General features: G+C 38.5%; 1 protein-coding gene across 1 annotated transcript in view; it reads left to right on the top strand.

Moving 5' to 3' along the window:
• RBPJ (recombination signal binding protein for immunoglobulin kappa J region) overlaps positions 1–13,957 on the top strand; it is a 166,751-nt gene extending 152,794 nt beyond the window's left edge. The window contains exon 11 of the mRNA XM_077477679.1: positions 34–13,957. Within this exon, the coding sequence (XP_077333805.1) occupies positions 34–349 (316 nt within the window). The 3' untranslated portion in view covers positions 350–13,957. The remainder of the gene's footprint in view (positions 1–33) is intronic.
• Positions 13,958–14,623: the final 666 nt, after the last annotated feature.

Below are 14,623 nucleotides of genomic sequence, written 5' to 3'. Positions count from 1 at the left end.
AAACATGCATCAATTTATGACTTTTCCACCCAGGTGTGCAGAAAGCATGTTATGCGTTGTCCCTGACATTTCCGCTTTCCGAGAGGGCTGGAGATGGGTACGCCAGCCAGTGCAAGTGCCAGTTACATTGGTTCGGAACGATGGCATCATCTATTCCACCAGCCTTACCTTCACCTACACCCCAGAGCCTGGTCCTCGGCCACATTGTAGCGCAGCAGGTGCCATTCTGCGAGCCAACTCTAGCCTCCTGGCCTCAAACGATTCCAGCACGAACAGCGAGGGAAGTTACACAAACGTCAGCACAAATTCCAGCAATGTCACATCATCCACTGCAGCAGTAGTGTCCTAACCACAAACTTTTGTATCTGGACTTCAGCTGACTTTTAGTTTTTACATGAAAGGACATGTATAATTAATTTTTTTATTTTTTTTTTGGCTGTTTTCTTTTTAGGTTTTTCTTTTGTGCTTTTATGGGGGGAAAAAAATCTTTCTCCATAATCGTTCGTTCGTATCACCTGAACCTTTTTGAACTGCAAGTGCCGAGCAAAATTTTAAGCCACGATCATGACCTGGAATAAAAACATATAAAATAGGTCTAACACCACCACTGTATATCTGTTTTAGCCATATTTTTTTAAGAAAAAATATGGGCACAAATAGAAAATGTGGTTTTTGGGGGTGAAAACCTTCAGCAAACTAGACTGCATGAGCGTAACACAGATTTTATGGACCAACAGCCTTGTATAAGCTTTAGTAAAAGGTACATTTTCACCATACCTTTTTATATCACGGCATATAGTACACTTTTGTTACCAAATATTTGTTTTTCCTAAGGTATGATCGGGCTCCAACCTGATCATACTGGTGTATTTTAATCATACTCTTCCAGTTACAAAAAATGATATATATATATATTTTTGGTCAATGGCTGGAATTTTTTTAAGAGAACTTTTCTTTTTTTTATACATAAACTGATTTTGTTTTTATTTCAGCATGTCAAACCTTGTAAAGGCCAACTTTTTTTTTTTTTTTGATTATATGAAGTCTGTGCAAAAGCTTTAAAAAAATGCCTCTACCTTGCCTGCAATACAAACTGTATATGTGGATAGTGCTCTCTATTAAGTCATTGTCTAGTATACCCAGTTTTTGTTAAGTGTAGTTGAGGAGCAGTGATCCTGTGACCCTTCAGCTGGTATTAAGAGAACTCCTCCCAAATCAACGTTATTTTGTGTGGCGAGTGATCAGGGCCACTGATGTGTAAAGTCTCTAAAATAGTACTGTAAAATATTTGCCACAGTGCAATACTCATGTCCAAAATTCAAACAATTCCTACCAATATAAAAGTAAGCTTTAAAAATAACAAGCTATCACTAGCATCTAGCTGCAGGCACTGTGGAACAATTCATTTTACAGTTCACAACAAATACTGAGAAATTGGGTTGCTATATATGTAGGATAATCTTAGAGTGAACACCTGCTGCTGGTTTACATTAGAAGGCTGGCACACTGTTAAATCGCTGTTGTTGGCAAGTGGATACAAGGGGAGATGAGCTAAAGCCTGGTACACATGGTAAGGGCTTGTTACACTTCAACATGCTTTTTGATGTGTTTTTGATGCTTTGGTGGTGCTTTTTTGAAACTTGGCAGATGCCCTGTGTGTGTGTTGATATCTCTTTCCTGCAATACCTTCATAGCCAAAGCTAAAGCTTTTGAAGCCTCTCAAACACTTCAGGTGCTTCAAGCTTTGCCATAGACTTCTATGGAGGCTTTGAACACACATTAAAGCAACACTAAAGCAACATGGGGTATAATTTTTGAAGCAGAGCAAACAAAACGTGTGAACAGGACTGTAAGCTAAATATGCATTCAGAGCGTTTTAAAAAACTGTGTCCAATGCCATGTTTTGAAGGAAGTGTTTACAGGTCCTTAGTCTTTTTCCATTCAACCCAGCAGGTTGCGCAAAATAATTGAGGTGGTACTGTACAAAACATGTGATAGTACAGTGATCTCGTTGCTGAGCTATTGTGTTCTGACAAGGGGACCCCCGTGTCAGAACACACTGGTAAGCACTCATTGGCTGGGAGCGCTGCTCAGATGCTGATCGGCTGCTGGTTTTCTAACATGCTAGTTCGACAGAAGCTGGTCGTGAGATCGGCTTCTGTCAAACAAGGACCTGTACACACAAGACTAATGTGGGCCCGGTATTTACTGTACCTGGCTTAAGATTTATATCATGAACTTCAAGGGTGACTTTCTTCAGCTACAGCGGCCCATGATGGCTTGTTTTAAAGCTAATTTACTGCTTATTTATGGATATAGAAATATTTGAATGCCCATGGCTTTGGCTACATGTTTAATTAACTTACAACCAATCCTATCAAGAGCACTTGTTAGTACAACCTAGATGTAGACAATGGGTTGGGGTTGATGGAGGAATACTATGTTTGCAGAGTTTCACAATAAAGCTTTATAGTTTAACTTCACACATCAGATGCCATAATCGCACTCCCCACTAAATGAAATGTTTTGGTTGGTGTTCTTTAAACCACTACTGACATCTGTGATTTGGACAAGAGCAAATGGATTTAGTGTTTCCGATACCAACTGAAGACCCACTGTTAGTCGTCACTGTTGTATGTAAATATATATGTATATGTTTTCTTACCTGTAGCCTCTTCATCGACAAGAGACCATAGCTGTTCTCTTCAATGAAGAAGCTAATGTATTTATAGAGACTATTTATGGTCCTAACGTAACCCAAAAAAAAAAAAAAAAAAAACCTTGCAAAATATACATGGCATTTAAACAATCATTTTCATATCCTGCAACTCCGTGCATCAAATATGAATATTTTATTTAATTCTGTTTAAGTAAAAAAACAAAAATGGCATCATTTTTATGTTTGAGGTTCAGGTTTTTTAAAATTTGTACATATCTTCTATTACATGTAAGTTAAGTGTCTCATTACATTTTTTTTTCTTATTTGACTTGTCCGCTATGGCTTATGTTGCTGTTTTTTTTTTTTTTTTTTTTATGCCTTTTTGGCACTGGTCTTCATCTAGATACCTTATATTGTTTTACACTGATTAAAGTGTACCTGCCTCATGAACCAAAAGGCAGAATATATTGGATTAAGCCAATGATCATACTCCTGTGATATTACTGGTTTATGTCGATGTAGACAACAGGTACTTTTCAAGTGGTACGCTTATTTTAAAGCTACCTATTCTGTTTAATTAAGAATCAAACCTTTTTGAGGATCTTTCACTGTTTTTTTTTTTTTTTTTTAATAGAATTTTAAATTATAAATTGTTTGCTTCAGAGCTATTGCCACTTTAGCTAAAAGGTTGTCTTTCGATGAGTCTTGCCTACAGGACACTTCTCCTTCATTAATCTGTTCTGCATCAGTCTTCAATAAACTTTTTATCCCTCTAGCAAAGCCATCCCTACTATAAACCTCAAAGTGAATCTCTCATCAAGCTAAATACCTTTCTGAATACAAGCTGCATTTTGTGTGTAGAACAAAGAAGTACCTGTTTGACATTACTGCAAACGAATTGACTCCCTTGTAAATGGTATGCAGGTTTGCAAATCGGACAGTGGCAGCTACCACTAGAAATCTGTTTGGCTTAATGACACATTGCCTTTTTAAATTGAAAGAAATTGGGACCAGGAAAACAGCTGGATGATTTTCAGTGCATGCTGTGTTTTTGCATTGCATTGTGTTGCCTCTCACTTATAATGGCACCCCAAAGTGCATTTACCATAATAACAAACACCCATGCGCTGTAGCACAGCACACAGATGTAAATATTGTGTGCATTGTGATGCACTGCATTGCCAAATATAGTGTGCATGCCTTTTCTTGTGCATTGAAGTGATTGTAAAGGAAGTTGGGTTCTTTTTTTTTTTTTTTTTTATCACACACTTGTCTAAACTTTCCTGCTCTGTGCAATAAAATTGCACAGAGCTGCTCAACCCTCCTCTCCTCTGATCCCCTGCTAACCCTTCTGACTCTTGCTGGTGCCCCCAATAAGAATCCAATTTCCACAGGGGCTCCCGAGCCCCACTGCTGCATCCATTGACAGACAGTGGGACTCTGTCCCACCCCCTGCTACATCCATCACCGGAGTTTGACACCTATCAATCTGCCCAGGGAGGAGGGACAAAGCCAGGAGAGCCGCAGCACTCATGCACAGCACTAGATTGTGATGGGGTTCGGGTAAGTATAAAGGGGTGAGTCTGACACAAGTTTTTTTTTACCTTAATGCATAGAATGTATTTGGGTAAAAAACCTTAAGGTTTTAGAACCACTTTAAGGGCTCATTCATTGTGAATGGGCTAACTTAATCTAACGCACATCATTGCACATAAACGTGACCAAACCCTAAAGGAACTAATCTGGTAGGGGTTGGAGTTTTTGTTACAAACCATCCTTTACCCGGACGAGAGACTTTTTAGATGCCGAAAATGAATGGCAAACAATTTGTTACATAAAATACATTGTAATCATCAATACATAGCATTATATACAAGTACAAAAAAAAATGAACTAATAGTCCTTGTATCCCCAGAACATTGAACTTAGGAGAACATGTCAGTGCTTATTGCCTCATCGCCACCTAAGATGGCTATAATGTTGCCAACAGAAACATTTCTTTTACCTATTTCTAATAAATGTTATGTAGCAAAGTTTCTATGCATGGTGGTCAATCAATCTCAAAGCGTTTCACTAATCACTTTAGGAGAACAAGGGTCAATATTGATACCTAAAGTGTTACTAAACCCACAACAGTAAAATCGGTGTGTATATGCAGTAAAGCATGCTTGTTATACTCACTTGGAACCTAAGGGGTTTATTCTCTGCTTTGTGTAAAAAGGCTGCTTAATCCTCTCTTAATCTCCTCTCCTAATCTTCTCTTATCATCCCCTTATTCCATTAACGCCAGAACACTCCGGTCAGCGTCCTCAGCCATTGGCTGGGAACGCTGATCAGGAGCTGACTGGCAGATCTTTTTCCCATCAGGCCCCTTTGGCTGAACCAACTCCAGTACACACGGGTCGGTATGTTGACCACTATCTAATCGGCAGAGGCCACCCAACATTCGGCCCATGTGTACTAGGCTTAAGTAACCAGATTGTTGCACCAGTAGCTAACTTGGTGAAAGGTATAGTTTGAATCACAGAGGGATGAACAGACACCTTCCTCCAGAGCAGAAATACAATCCGTGTTCACAGGAATTAGTTACCCTATGTTTGTGTACCTATTCAGGTGCCAATATTTTTTTCTATTTGTTCCATATAGCTATGTTATAAGGCATTTCGCTTTGACATTTTTTTCCTATGTACATTGTTCTAGGGATATAAGGACTATTACTAGGTCATCAATCTTTTAACAAACATTTTTGTGTATATGCTGTGTAACAATTTGTGTGCAGTATGTTTTTGGCACCTAAATAAGGATTTGCAGACTTTACATAATATAGGGATGTGGTGACCAGTAGATCCTAATGTATCGGAGTGTACACTGTGGCTTAACTTTGAGGGATGATAAAGGTATAAAGGAAGATTGACTGAGATGTAAAAGCAGAACCACATTTTTTATTTTAATAGCTGCGTTTAAAAAAATAAAAATAAATACTGCAGTACTTGCCTCCTATTTAATGCTGTCCCCACAGTTTTACTGCTCTGTGGTCCAGTGCTGTTCATTCTCTGGATGAAATGACATCTAGCATCATTTAATCCTGGGGTTTTTTTGTGAGGCCAGGCTGTCATAGGCACACCACACCATGTCAGCCTAGACTTGCAGTGCAGAATTAGAGTCTGCCTCTGAAGTATCAAAAATTGTCAATGCAGGGAGAAGAGTTCTAAGGTTGTCGCATAACTAGCTCCACCATTTAAGACATAAGGGCAAAAGTGAAAAAGAATGCAGGGCTTTTTTTTTTTTCTGGATATATGCTTAAATTGTTTTTAAATACACATCCTTGGCTAAATACTTAGCTGAGGATCATGCCTGCTATTTTGTGGAGTAGCTATAAAATGAATCAATTTGTACCAAACACACACATTTCTAAATTGCAGATCCTCATTGAATGGCTACTAAACTTAAAATACACATTGGTTCACTATGAAAAGTTATGTTTAATATTCAGAATATTTCTAATGCAATATTGCATAATTCAGGAGCCTTGGAAGCAAGTCTTCAGAGCAGTCTTGGAAGCAAGACACATTTGAGCCATGGAATTTACTCTTCTGTTGGCTACAATAGAAACGCAATTATGTACTAATTGTAATGATCTAGGTATTGGCAATATAGCTCCTGAGATTTTTGCACCCCTGGCTTTAAGGTCAGACCTGCTTTAATACCTTTTGCACGCCTTGTATGTCTTCTCACTTCCAACAATACTAGAACAGATTTACATAGATTTGTGTTTTTATATTTGGAATGTTATCGTTGGCCTTTTTTGTTAGTATGTATTTTAGTTTTAGTGGTCATTCTTTAACCTCCCATCCACTTTTGTGAATCCATGTCAGACATTGTCTATGTGTGTAGTATATGGAGATCACTTCCAGAGGATCTGTCTGCCACATATTCCTGTGATATCACATTGGGGCGTGTGTGGCTGCCATTACTGACTACTTGTTCTGTCAGTGCTAGTTGCCTGGCTGTCATGCCAATCCTCTGACTTCTACAACAACAATGCAGGTAGAGTTCTGCTATTGCTCTGACTTTTTTGATCTGCATACCTGTTTAGATCAATGGGTCATTATAATATCCAAACAACTAGTATTTTCAGAAGAAAGTTCATAATGGCAACCTATGCTTTTTGCTCAGGAAAGGTTTATTTTAGGCCTCCTGCTGTTCCACTTGCTGGGTGATGTATTGCATAAATTGCCATTTTGCTGAAATTACCTAATATGTATTGCACAATGCCAAAGTGTTATGGGCATTAACTAAATTTAAGCACTTAAAATATTCTTATTCCCAATCTTCACACGTTGTACTCCTGTTATTCATGCATGCGTTCATATCTCTAATTTCTAATATGTTACCACAGCAGCTCTGACACATCATCTTTGTGTCACTAAACCCCATTAACCTTTATTTAGTGGGTCAGCAGGATTATTTTATTTGTACATTAGGCAGGCTTAGGCTTCCAGATTTTAAGAAATGTGATTATGCCTTGCTTATCCATTGCTTGGCAGGTTATGCTGGGATTGAAGTGGCTGTAAATTGTGAGGCAGCCAGTTGCTGATTTCAGAGGTAGACTCTGAATATAAGGAACTAACAGAAAAGCAACCAGCCGTTGAAAATTGTGTCAGCATTATCTGAATCCACCACTAAGAATTATATTTTATCTTTCATAAATACGTCTTTTTTTGTTTTTTTAGGATTTTACATAATCGTCAATTAAATTGATCAAAAATGTTAGTAGTCGGACAGCCTAGGTGTCTTCGTATTTAGTGTACTCACCATTTAACCTTACATGCTACTTGCATTCTGCCATAGATGCTGTGTATGGTTTTTCTTGATGCATGTTATTCACTAGAGCATTTCAGAGAGGGGTAGATGTTACAGTATGATTTTTCTTTTCAAGCATTCCCAGATCTGTTCAGTAGAGTTAATGTTTTAACAACTATGCAAAGAAAGTTATATAGGACTGGCAAAGCTTTGATGAACATTTACAATTTCGGCCCCGTTGAAACATGAATCCTGTTCTACACAACCTCAAAGGAAACAATCCCTCATTCTTTTTTGCTCCCTTTTCCTAGCACTTTTAGTCTAAGGTTACCCTTGTATGTTCGTTGCTGTACTGCATGCCTGGCCCACCATAGCTTCTGACTGATATCTTCACAGTGGTACTGATATGTGGCAATTAAAATATTGCCGTAGATTAATTTTCTATTGAAGTGAAAGGAGACAATAGCTCACCTATGGAGGTAATGCCCTGAAACGTTTTGCTAGAATACACATGGTGCCAGATGGGCTACATGGGGAAGGGCTTAGAGTCTTTTTTTGAAAGTGCAAAAGGAGGATATGAAAAACAAAACTTAACTGCACTAAAAGTAGACTTATGCTTCCAGCAAGAGGTAATGACCAACCTCTGCAGAATCGACTGGTGCTTCTGTTTGGTCATTGTTGATTTTGTGAACAGCCATAGACAGAGTGAATTCCTTTCCTACCTCATAGACAAGTGTTGACCGGGAAATTTCTCCCGCCGAGCCATTATGTTCTCCCAGTTGGAGAAGCTGTCCCCATTGGGAGAATACAGTGATTATAGGGGTTATAACAGCCGCTTGAAATAATTGCATGTAAAATCTGATCAACTTGGGTACAACCACTCTGCTAATCAGCTTGGGTGCATTCAGCCTGCCCATACATGGTTTGAATCTCGGCCGGTTCCTTTGAACTATGGCGTCGTAAGTCACCAACTCTAGATAGTTTTCAGCATACCCACACCTGCATATTTCTAACACCATGTTTGACTGAACTTCTTTTAAAAGTGAGATTTCAGTATTTAGCTGGTGAGAATTTTTTCTGTGGTTTATGGTTTCTGTCTTGCAAAGGCTGCAGCCTGCCAGTCACTGAAATGGCCCCAATTTAAACTAAGGTGGTTCTTTTTACTCTGCTCTGTCTTTTAACAAAGTCTGCTTGATAATTGGGTCTTTAAATGCCATTGTCACTCTAGGCCTGCCTGGTCTTGCTTTGGTCGAAAACTGAATTGGTTTGTGAAAAATTCAGCCTGTAGCGAATTACTCCCTTGGAAATATTCAGTTTAGCTGCAGTTTGGCACTGGAATAGTTTTTTTAAGTGCCCAAGAGAACAATTCAGCTTCAAACAGAATCACTAAGCTCTTTTTCAAATTGTTAAGAACATCTGGAAAATGTTTCAGTAGTGCTTTTTAAGCAGTAGCAAATGTAACACTTAAGGAATAACACATTTACATATCTTCTGGTATTAACTCTTAAAATCCACTCATACTGTGTTTGGTCAGAACTTGGTACCATTTAATTTGTGTCTACACAAATGTTTTGCCTATAAAAATTAAAGTAATTCAATGCAAGGTATTCAAGTAGTAATGTATGTTACGGGCCCCTCATAGGTTAATCGTCCAAAACATAATCCCCAGGTGGATGCAACATTTATTGCTACTTGATTTTGTCTCCTAACAAACATTAAAACATTTGAATCATATAGTTGCAGGATAAAAAAAAAAATTCCCCTTAAAAATGTTAGTAAAAAAGATAAAATACACTTCTTGAAGGTGGACTCAGATATGTGGACCTTACTTCATATGATATAGTATCTTAATCCAGACAGCTGTGTGGTCCATATGCTTCAATTCAGTTTGGAGCAGCTGTTTGGCATTTCAGTTCAGTGACCCATAACTGTTACCTGTCTCTTCTTACAAAGTATTATGTCTTGTTTTCAAGTAATATTTTCTTAAGGTCAAATCGTGAAGAAAAAAAAATCACTTGTTTGTGTGGGCTGAAGTTGATTGGGTCACTGTGTAAATTGTTATGCTTGCACCTGTTACCCCTGTTTGTTGATCTCATGAAGTTAAGCGCCTCTGTCCATTACCTCCACTCTTTGTTCATTCTATGGCTTTTGGACCATGTCCCCTTATTTTGAAATTCCAAAAAGCACAGCAGATAGAGCAGTAAGGAATGGCAGGTGGCTGCTAGACTATATTCATGATAAGGGGATTCGGGGTAAGTATAAATGGTAGTCACCCTAAATCTAAAATGAACCAAGACTTTTTTTTTTTTTGAACTGTCAGTGTTTGGAATTTGTAGACTAATTCTGGTTTACTGATCTTGTGCCAAGTCTGATATTGTTCTTTGTATCTTGTTCCCATTTTAGCTGCCCACTGGGCAGTTGAAGAGTACACATTGCCATAGAGCATGTTTGGACACCCTGTGGTTCTCTTGTATTTTACAAGCCTTTGTTTGCTGGAAAGAAATTAGTTGCCTACTTCATTTATATATAAATGCCAGCATTGTTTGCTACTTGTGTGTAGCTTTAACCTTATTGTTCCCTTTTCAGTTAAGACCAAATCATTTGAGAAGAAGCATAATTAAATGGTCATTCTTATGACTCAGCCTGTACCTTTTGCTAGACTACATAGCATCATGTGCCTTCCAGGTGTGCTTCTTTATAACATTAACCAGCAAAAATATCCCTTACACCTAATGCTTCCTTCATTAACATCACTGGTATTACTGTGCAGTTCATAGCAACATTTAACCCAGAACGGTTTTTAATTTCTCTCAATTGCATCACCACAATCTGCGTATAATTCTCAAGATTTTGGTAATGAGATCTTTCTTTTGGTCCTCCTGATTCCATGCCCCTCCATAGCTACTGTTAAATGCATGTGCTTTATACCACTAAGGAGAGGCTGGTTGGCGAAGGTCGCAGAATTAAAGCGGAGCTCCAGCCACCCCCCCCCCCCCCCCCCTTTCAAAAATGAAAAGTCAGCAGCTACATATACTGTAGCTGCTGACTTTTAATATTAGGACATTTACCTGTCCAGGGATCCCACAATTTTGACACCCCAGCCGATATTTCAATCTGCTCTTGGGTGCTGCTGCCACCACTACCATTCATCGTAAGGGAAACCAGCAATGAAGCTTTGCGGCTTCCCTACTGCGCATGCGCAAAGCTCACTGCACTTTTTAAATGGCGCGGCGGTGGAAGGAGGAAGTGGGGACAAGTACCTGTCAAAAACAGGCACCTGCTCCCCCTCCCCCCGAAAGGTGCCAAATGTGGGGGGGGGGGACAGCAAACAAGTGGAGCTTCCCGTTTTGTGTGGAGCACCGCTTTACCCCATCAGGGAACACTTTACGCTGGAATCAAAGGTAGTCTAAGCAGCTAGTGTGTGTGATTCAGCATATTGGCAATTACCCAAATCTCAGCATTGGGTGAATTCAGCCTTTGATAAACTTCTGAGTCTCCCTTCCTCCTCCATTCATATATGTATAGCCTGGCAAAACACTACCCTACACGTTTATTGCTATTAAAAAAAAAAAAGGGAAAATATTCCTGGCAGAAGTAAAAAAAAAAAAAAATCATATTGCTTTTTCTACTGTCTTGTATTTTTATATGCTCTTTGTATAGAAATGTAAGCGTTTTCTTCTCATGCTTTTAGAAACACTGCTTTGCCTCATCTGTCTGTGACCAAGAAATTAATCCATTGTGGCCTTATTTCTTGTTTTTTTTATTTTTTTTTTTAATTCCTCTTGATGTGAATAGTTTACTAGAATTCATGTTTTGGAGTCTGAGGACTTTCTGCACCCAGAATGTTAATGAGTTTTAGTATTGACATACCCTTGTGGGGAGGGATTTGTATCTGTTACCTGCCCAAATTCAACTCTGCAATTTGCTTGTGTACTTTAATTCATTGACAATATGTATTACAATTACCAAAGGTATACTTTTTTTTTTTTTTGCAACACTTAAATTGTGTAAACGTGGACAAATGGAGGGATAGACCAGCATAGAAGATCAATGTTAACTGTACATATCAAGCGCATTTTGATTGCATCACCAGCAAAACTTTACCCATATTTTCACCCAAACACTACAAGGCATTGTATATTGTTGTGCCTATTGACAGACTTTCATGATGCTGTATCTCTAGCGCTGTCTTCCATAGTTTGTGTCCTCGGTCTGGAGAAGTATAGCTTGTGATCCATGTTAAGTGTGTTCAGGCAACTTAACTCTCATTAGTCTGCTGCACTGTATCCACGTGTGGAGTTTTCTGTGTTGAATCTGTGAATTTTTATGCTTAGCAGCTAACAACATTTTTTTTCTACTAGCTGAACAGATAGACATTTCTATCTTGCCATGGTTTCCACTGCTGCTGCTGGACTTGAGGTGTTAAACGTACTTATAATACGCGTTTCTTTTAAAAACCTTTACTAATTGTTTGCTATTGAACTGCCAGATATTTACATGTGTACGTTTTTTGCCAATTTTACACCAGCGCCATGGATCTTATTTGTTACTGCTGGTTTCCCTAAAATAGGGCCGCAGAATCCAGATGTATTAACATGAGCAGTTGTATTGTGCTAGCTTGATAAAGGTTATACCAAATAATTTTGCAAATGCGTGTTAGAAATGGCAGGTTTCAATTGAATACTTGTGTGTGTGACTTATGTTATGTGTGGAACAAATCAAAATACCTTTATGTGCCAGATATTTTTTTTTCATTGAGACTTTCAAGTAGGGTTGATTCTGGAAGGATGTAGCCTGTCTACTTACACTAGCCATTCCGCTAGTTCCTAATGAGCATGCCTAGCACACATGGTAGCTGCCTGTGCTATAATGTGGTCGCAGGTACCTTTTTATAAATGGCGGCTTTTCTTTTTTTTTTTAACCAAATGAGCACCTCCAGTGTGAAGCACCACTAGCGCGCCTAATGCTTTAAAAGGACTCTTATTTTGTTTCTTACCTGTTTGTTTAGGAGGCTAGCCATTGCCATCAGGGAGTAGTCAGTCATGTTTATACCCTGGCACAGGAAAAGTTTGTATGACTTTGTTGCAATTTGCTTGTGACTTAAGTGTTGAAGAGCGCTGTTAAAATCATAGACTTTTCAGCCAGGCAAGAATCTTCATGACTGATCCCTTTAAGTATGAAATGCACCTGAAATTTAATTTTGGATGGGGCGGTAATAAAGGCATCATTATTTGGAATTCTATATACCTACCAAGCCCTGAATTGAAGATCCACCATTGTGATGTTCCTGTATTAACTCCCTCCCCTATTGCTTGCAGTGAGGTGGATCAACACTTAACTATCAGGTTAAAGTAAGTAGGGTGGCAATGGATGGATTGAGCTGGGATTTTTCTTGTGGTGCTGAAGAGATAAGTATAACAAGTGCTTTCATTTCTCTCCAGCCATCATGCAAAATGTTGGGAGGTGTAGTCCTTTATTTAAGGAGTCAGTCAACCAAAGTCTAAATTCAAGTATTAGTGGCTTGAGAGTTGAATGACCCACTAGCGCCTTATATTTATATTAGGATCTCATCTGTGCATGCCCACCACAACCATTACAAATTAGTCCTGCTCTTCCTGAATTTCCTTGTATATTGTATGACAAATTCAGCAAGATGTGGGGGTGCTGAGACGTTGCGTTCTTGTCACCGAAGTTCGTAAGAAAAATAAAAACTCCTGGGTATTTAAATTCAACTCAACATCAACTAGAAAATAAATTGTATGGTTTGAATGGGACTGGCTCTTTAAATTTATTAGTCGGGGTTGCTGGGTAACCCTTTTAGAATGGAATATGTTTTACGTTCCCCCCCCCCCCCCCTTCTATAAAATTGCTACTATTTTAGTGATTCTCTTGGATCGGTAGTCTGCTGTTATGGTTCTTATATGTATGTCTTGTAAAGAAGCCAGCTTTGTTTTCAGTCCTCAAAGGTTGTGTTGTTCTGTGCACCTGGTTTCTTAGCAATAAAATAGAGTTCGGCAACCTTATTACTTTTTTTCATGAGTATTTGCTCAGTTAAATTTCCATCAAGTGAAAACTTTCTGCAATTTGGGCAGTCTCAATAAAAAAGTGAAATGCAAACCATTTTAAGAGTGTTATTTTGTATGCTTTCTTTGATTTTTGCTGTTTCATAAAGCACAACCTATAGAACAGAATGACTAACAGTTGTTAAAAGCTTGCCATCATTAGTCTTGCATAACATAAGCCAGATCTTTAATCTGGATTCAAGGTGCACTCTATCTCCTCTAAGCCTTCGTAGAAAGGTTACATTTTTATACCATTGTGTCTAATCCTGTAACTGTGTTTATTTGTGTATATATTTTTTGACAATTTTACACATTAAATTTTGTTAATGCTCTATTTCCACAGATGAGTGTGTCCTATTCCTTTGTATGAAGGATGCTTCTGTTAATACTGTGTTCTTTGAAGGTTAATTTAAAATAAAAAAAATGGTTTACAGTTCATGTTGCTTCATCTTCGCAGTTGGTTTAAGGACAAGCAACTTTTGTATTTAGAATGACCACATGCGCCATAAAATTTCAGATATTCTGTGTCCATTTCTGTGAGAGCACTTGTATAGGTTTGTTATAAAATTTTAGACTTCTACAACTTTCCAAAGTAAACATTCTGCCTTATAGAAGACACAAGTGCCTACTGTGGGCTTTTTTTAAAGTGGTTGTAAACCCTCATATACCCAGTGATGTAAACAGCCTCAGATGATACACAGAGATTAAACAAATAATCCTACGTAGGTTTTACTTTATCTGCAGTCTTATCCTCTCAATACCTCTGCAAAAGGGCAGATTGTGTTAAAAAATCTTTCCTCATCTGTCGGGGGAGGGGGGGGGGTGGTTTTGGTCTGTTGGAGAGACTGCAGTTAGTGTGAGAGCTGATTGGAGGAAAAAGAACACACCCTTTCACATACAGGATGGTGTTCTGAATAGACAAACTCAATTCTGAGCTCCCTCCCAACTCAAATTTTATTTAATGTGTCTGGAAATTTTCCCAGAAGCGACTCATGCTGATAATAGAGGAATGGAGTATCAGAATGAAATAACACTTGGAGAGAGATAAGTAAACGCTACAGATATATGTGCTTTGTTCAGATTCCATGACTGAGGTTTA

This window comes from Lithobates pipiens, unplaced genomic scaffold, assembly GCF_037356315.1.
Source record: "Lithobates pipiens isolate NorthernLeopardFrog02 unplaced genomic scaffold, aLitPip1_a1.2 Scaffold_13, whole genome shotgun sequence".
Lineage (NCBI taxonomy): Eukaryota > Metazoa > Chordata > Amphibia > Anura > Ranidae > Lithobates > Lithobates pipiens.
The sequence above is the reverse complement of the archived record's forward strand: the minus strand, read 5'-3'. Positions and strand labels throughout refer to the sequence as shown.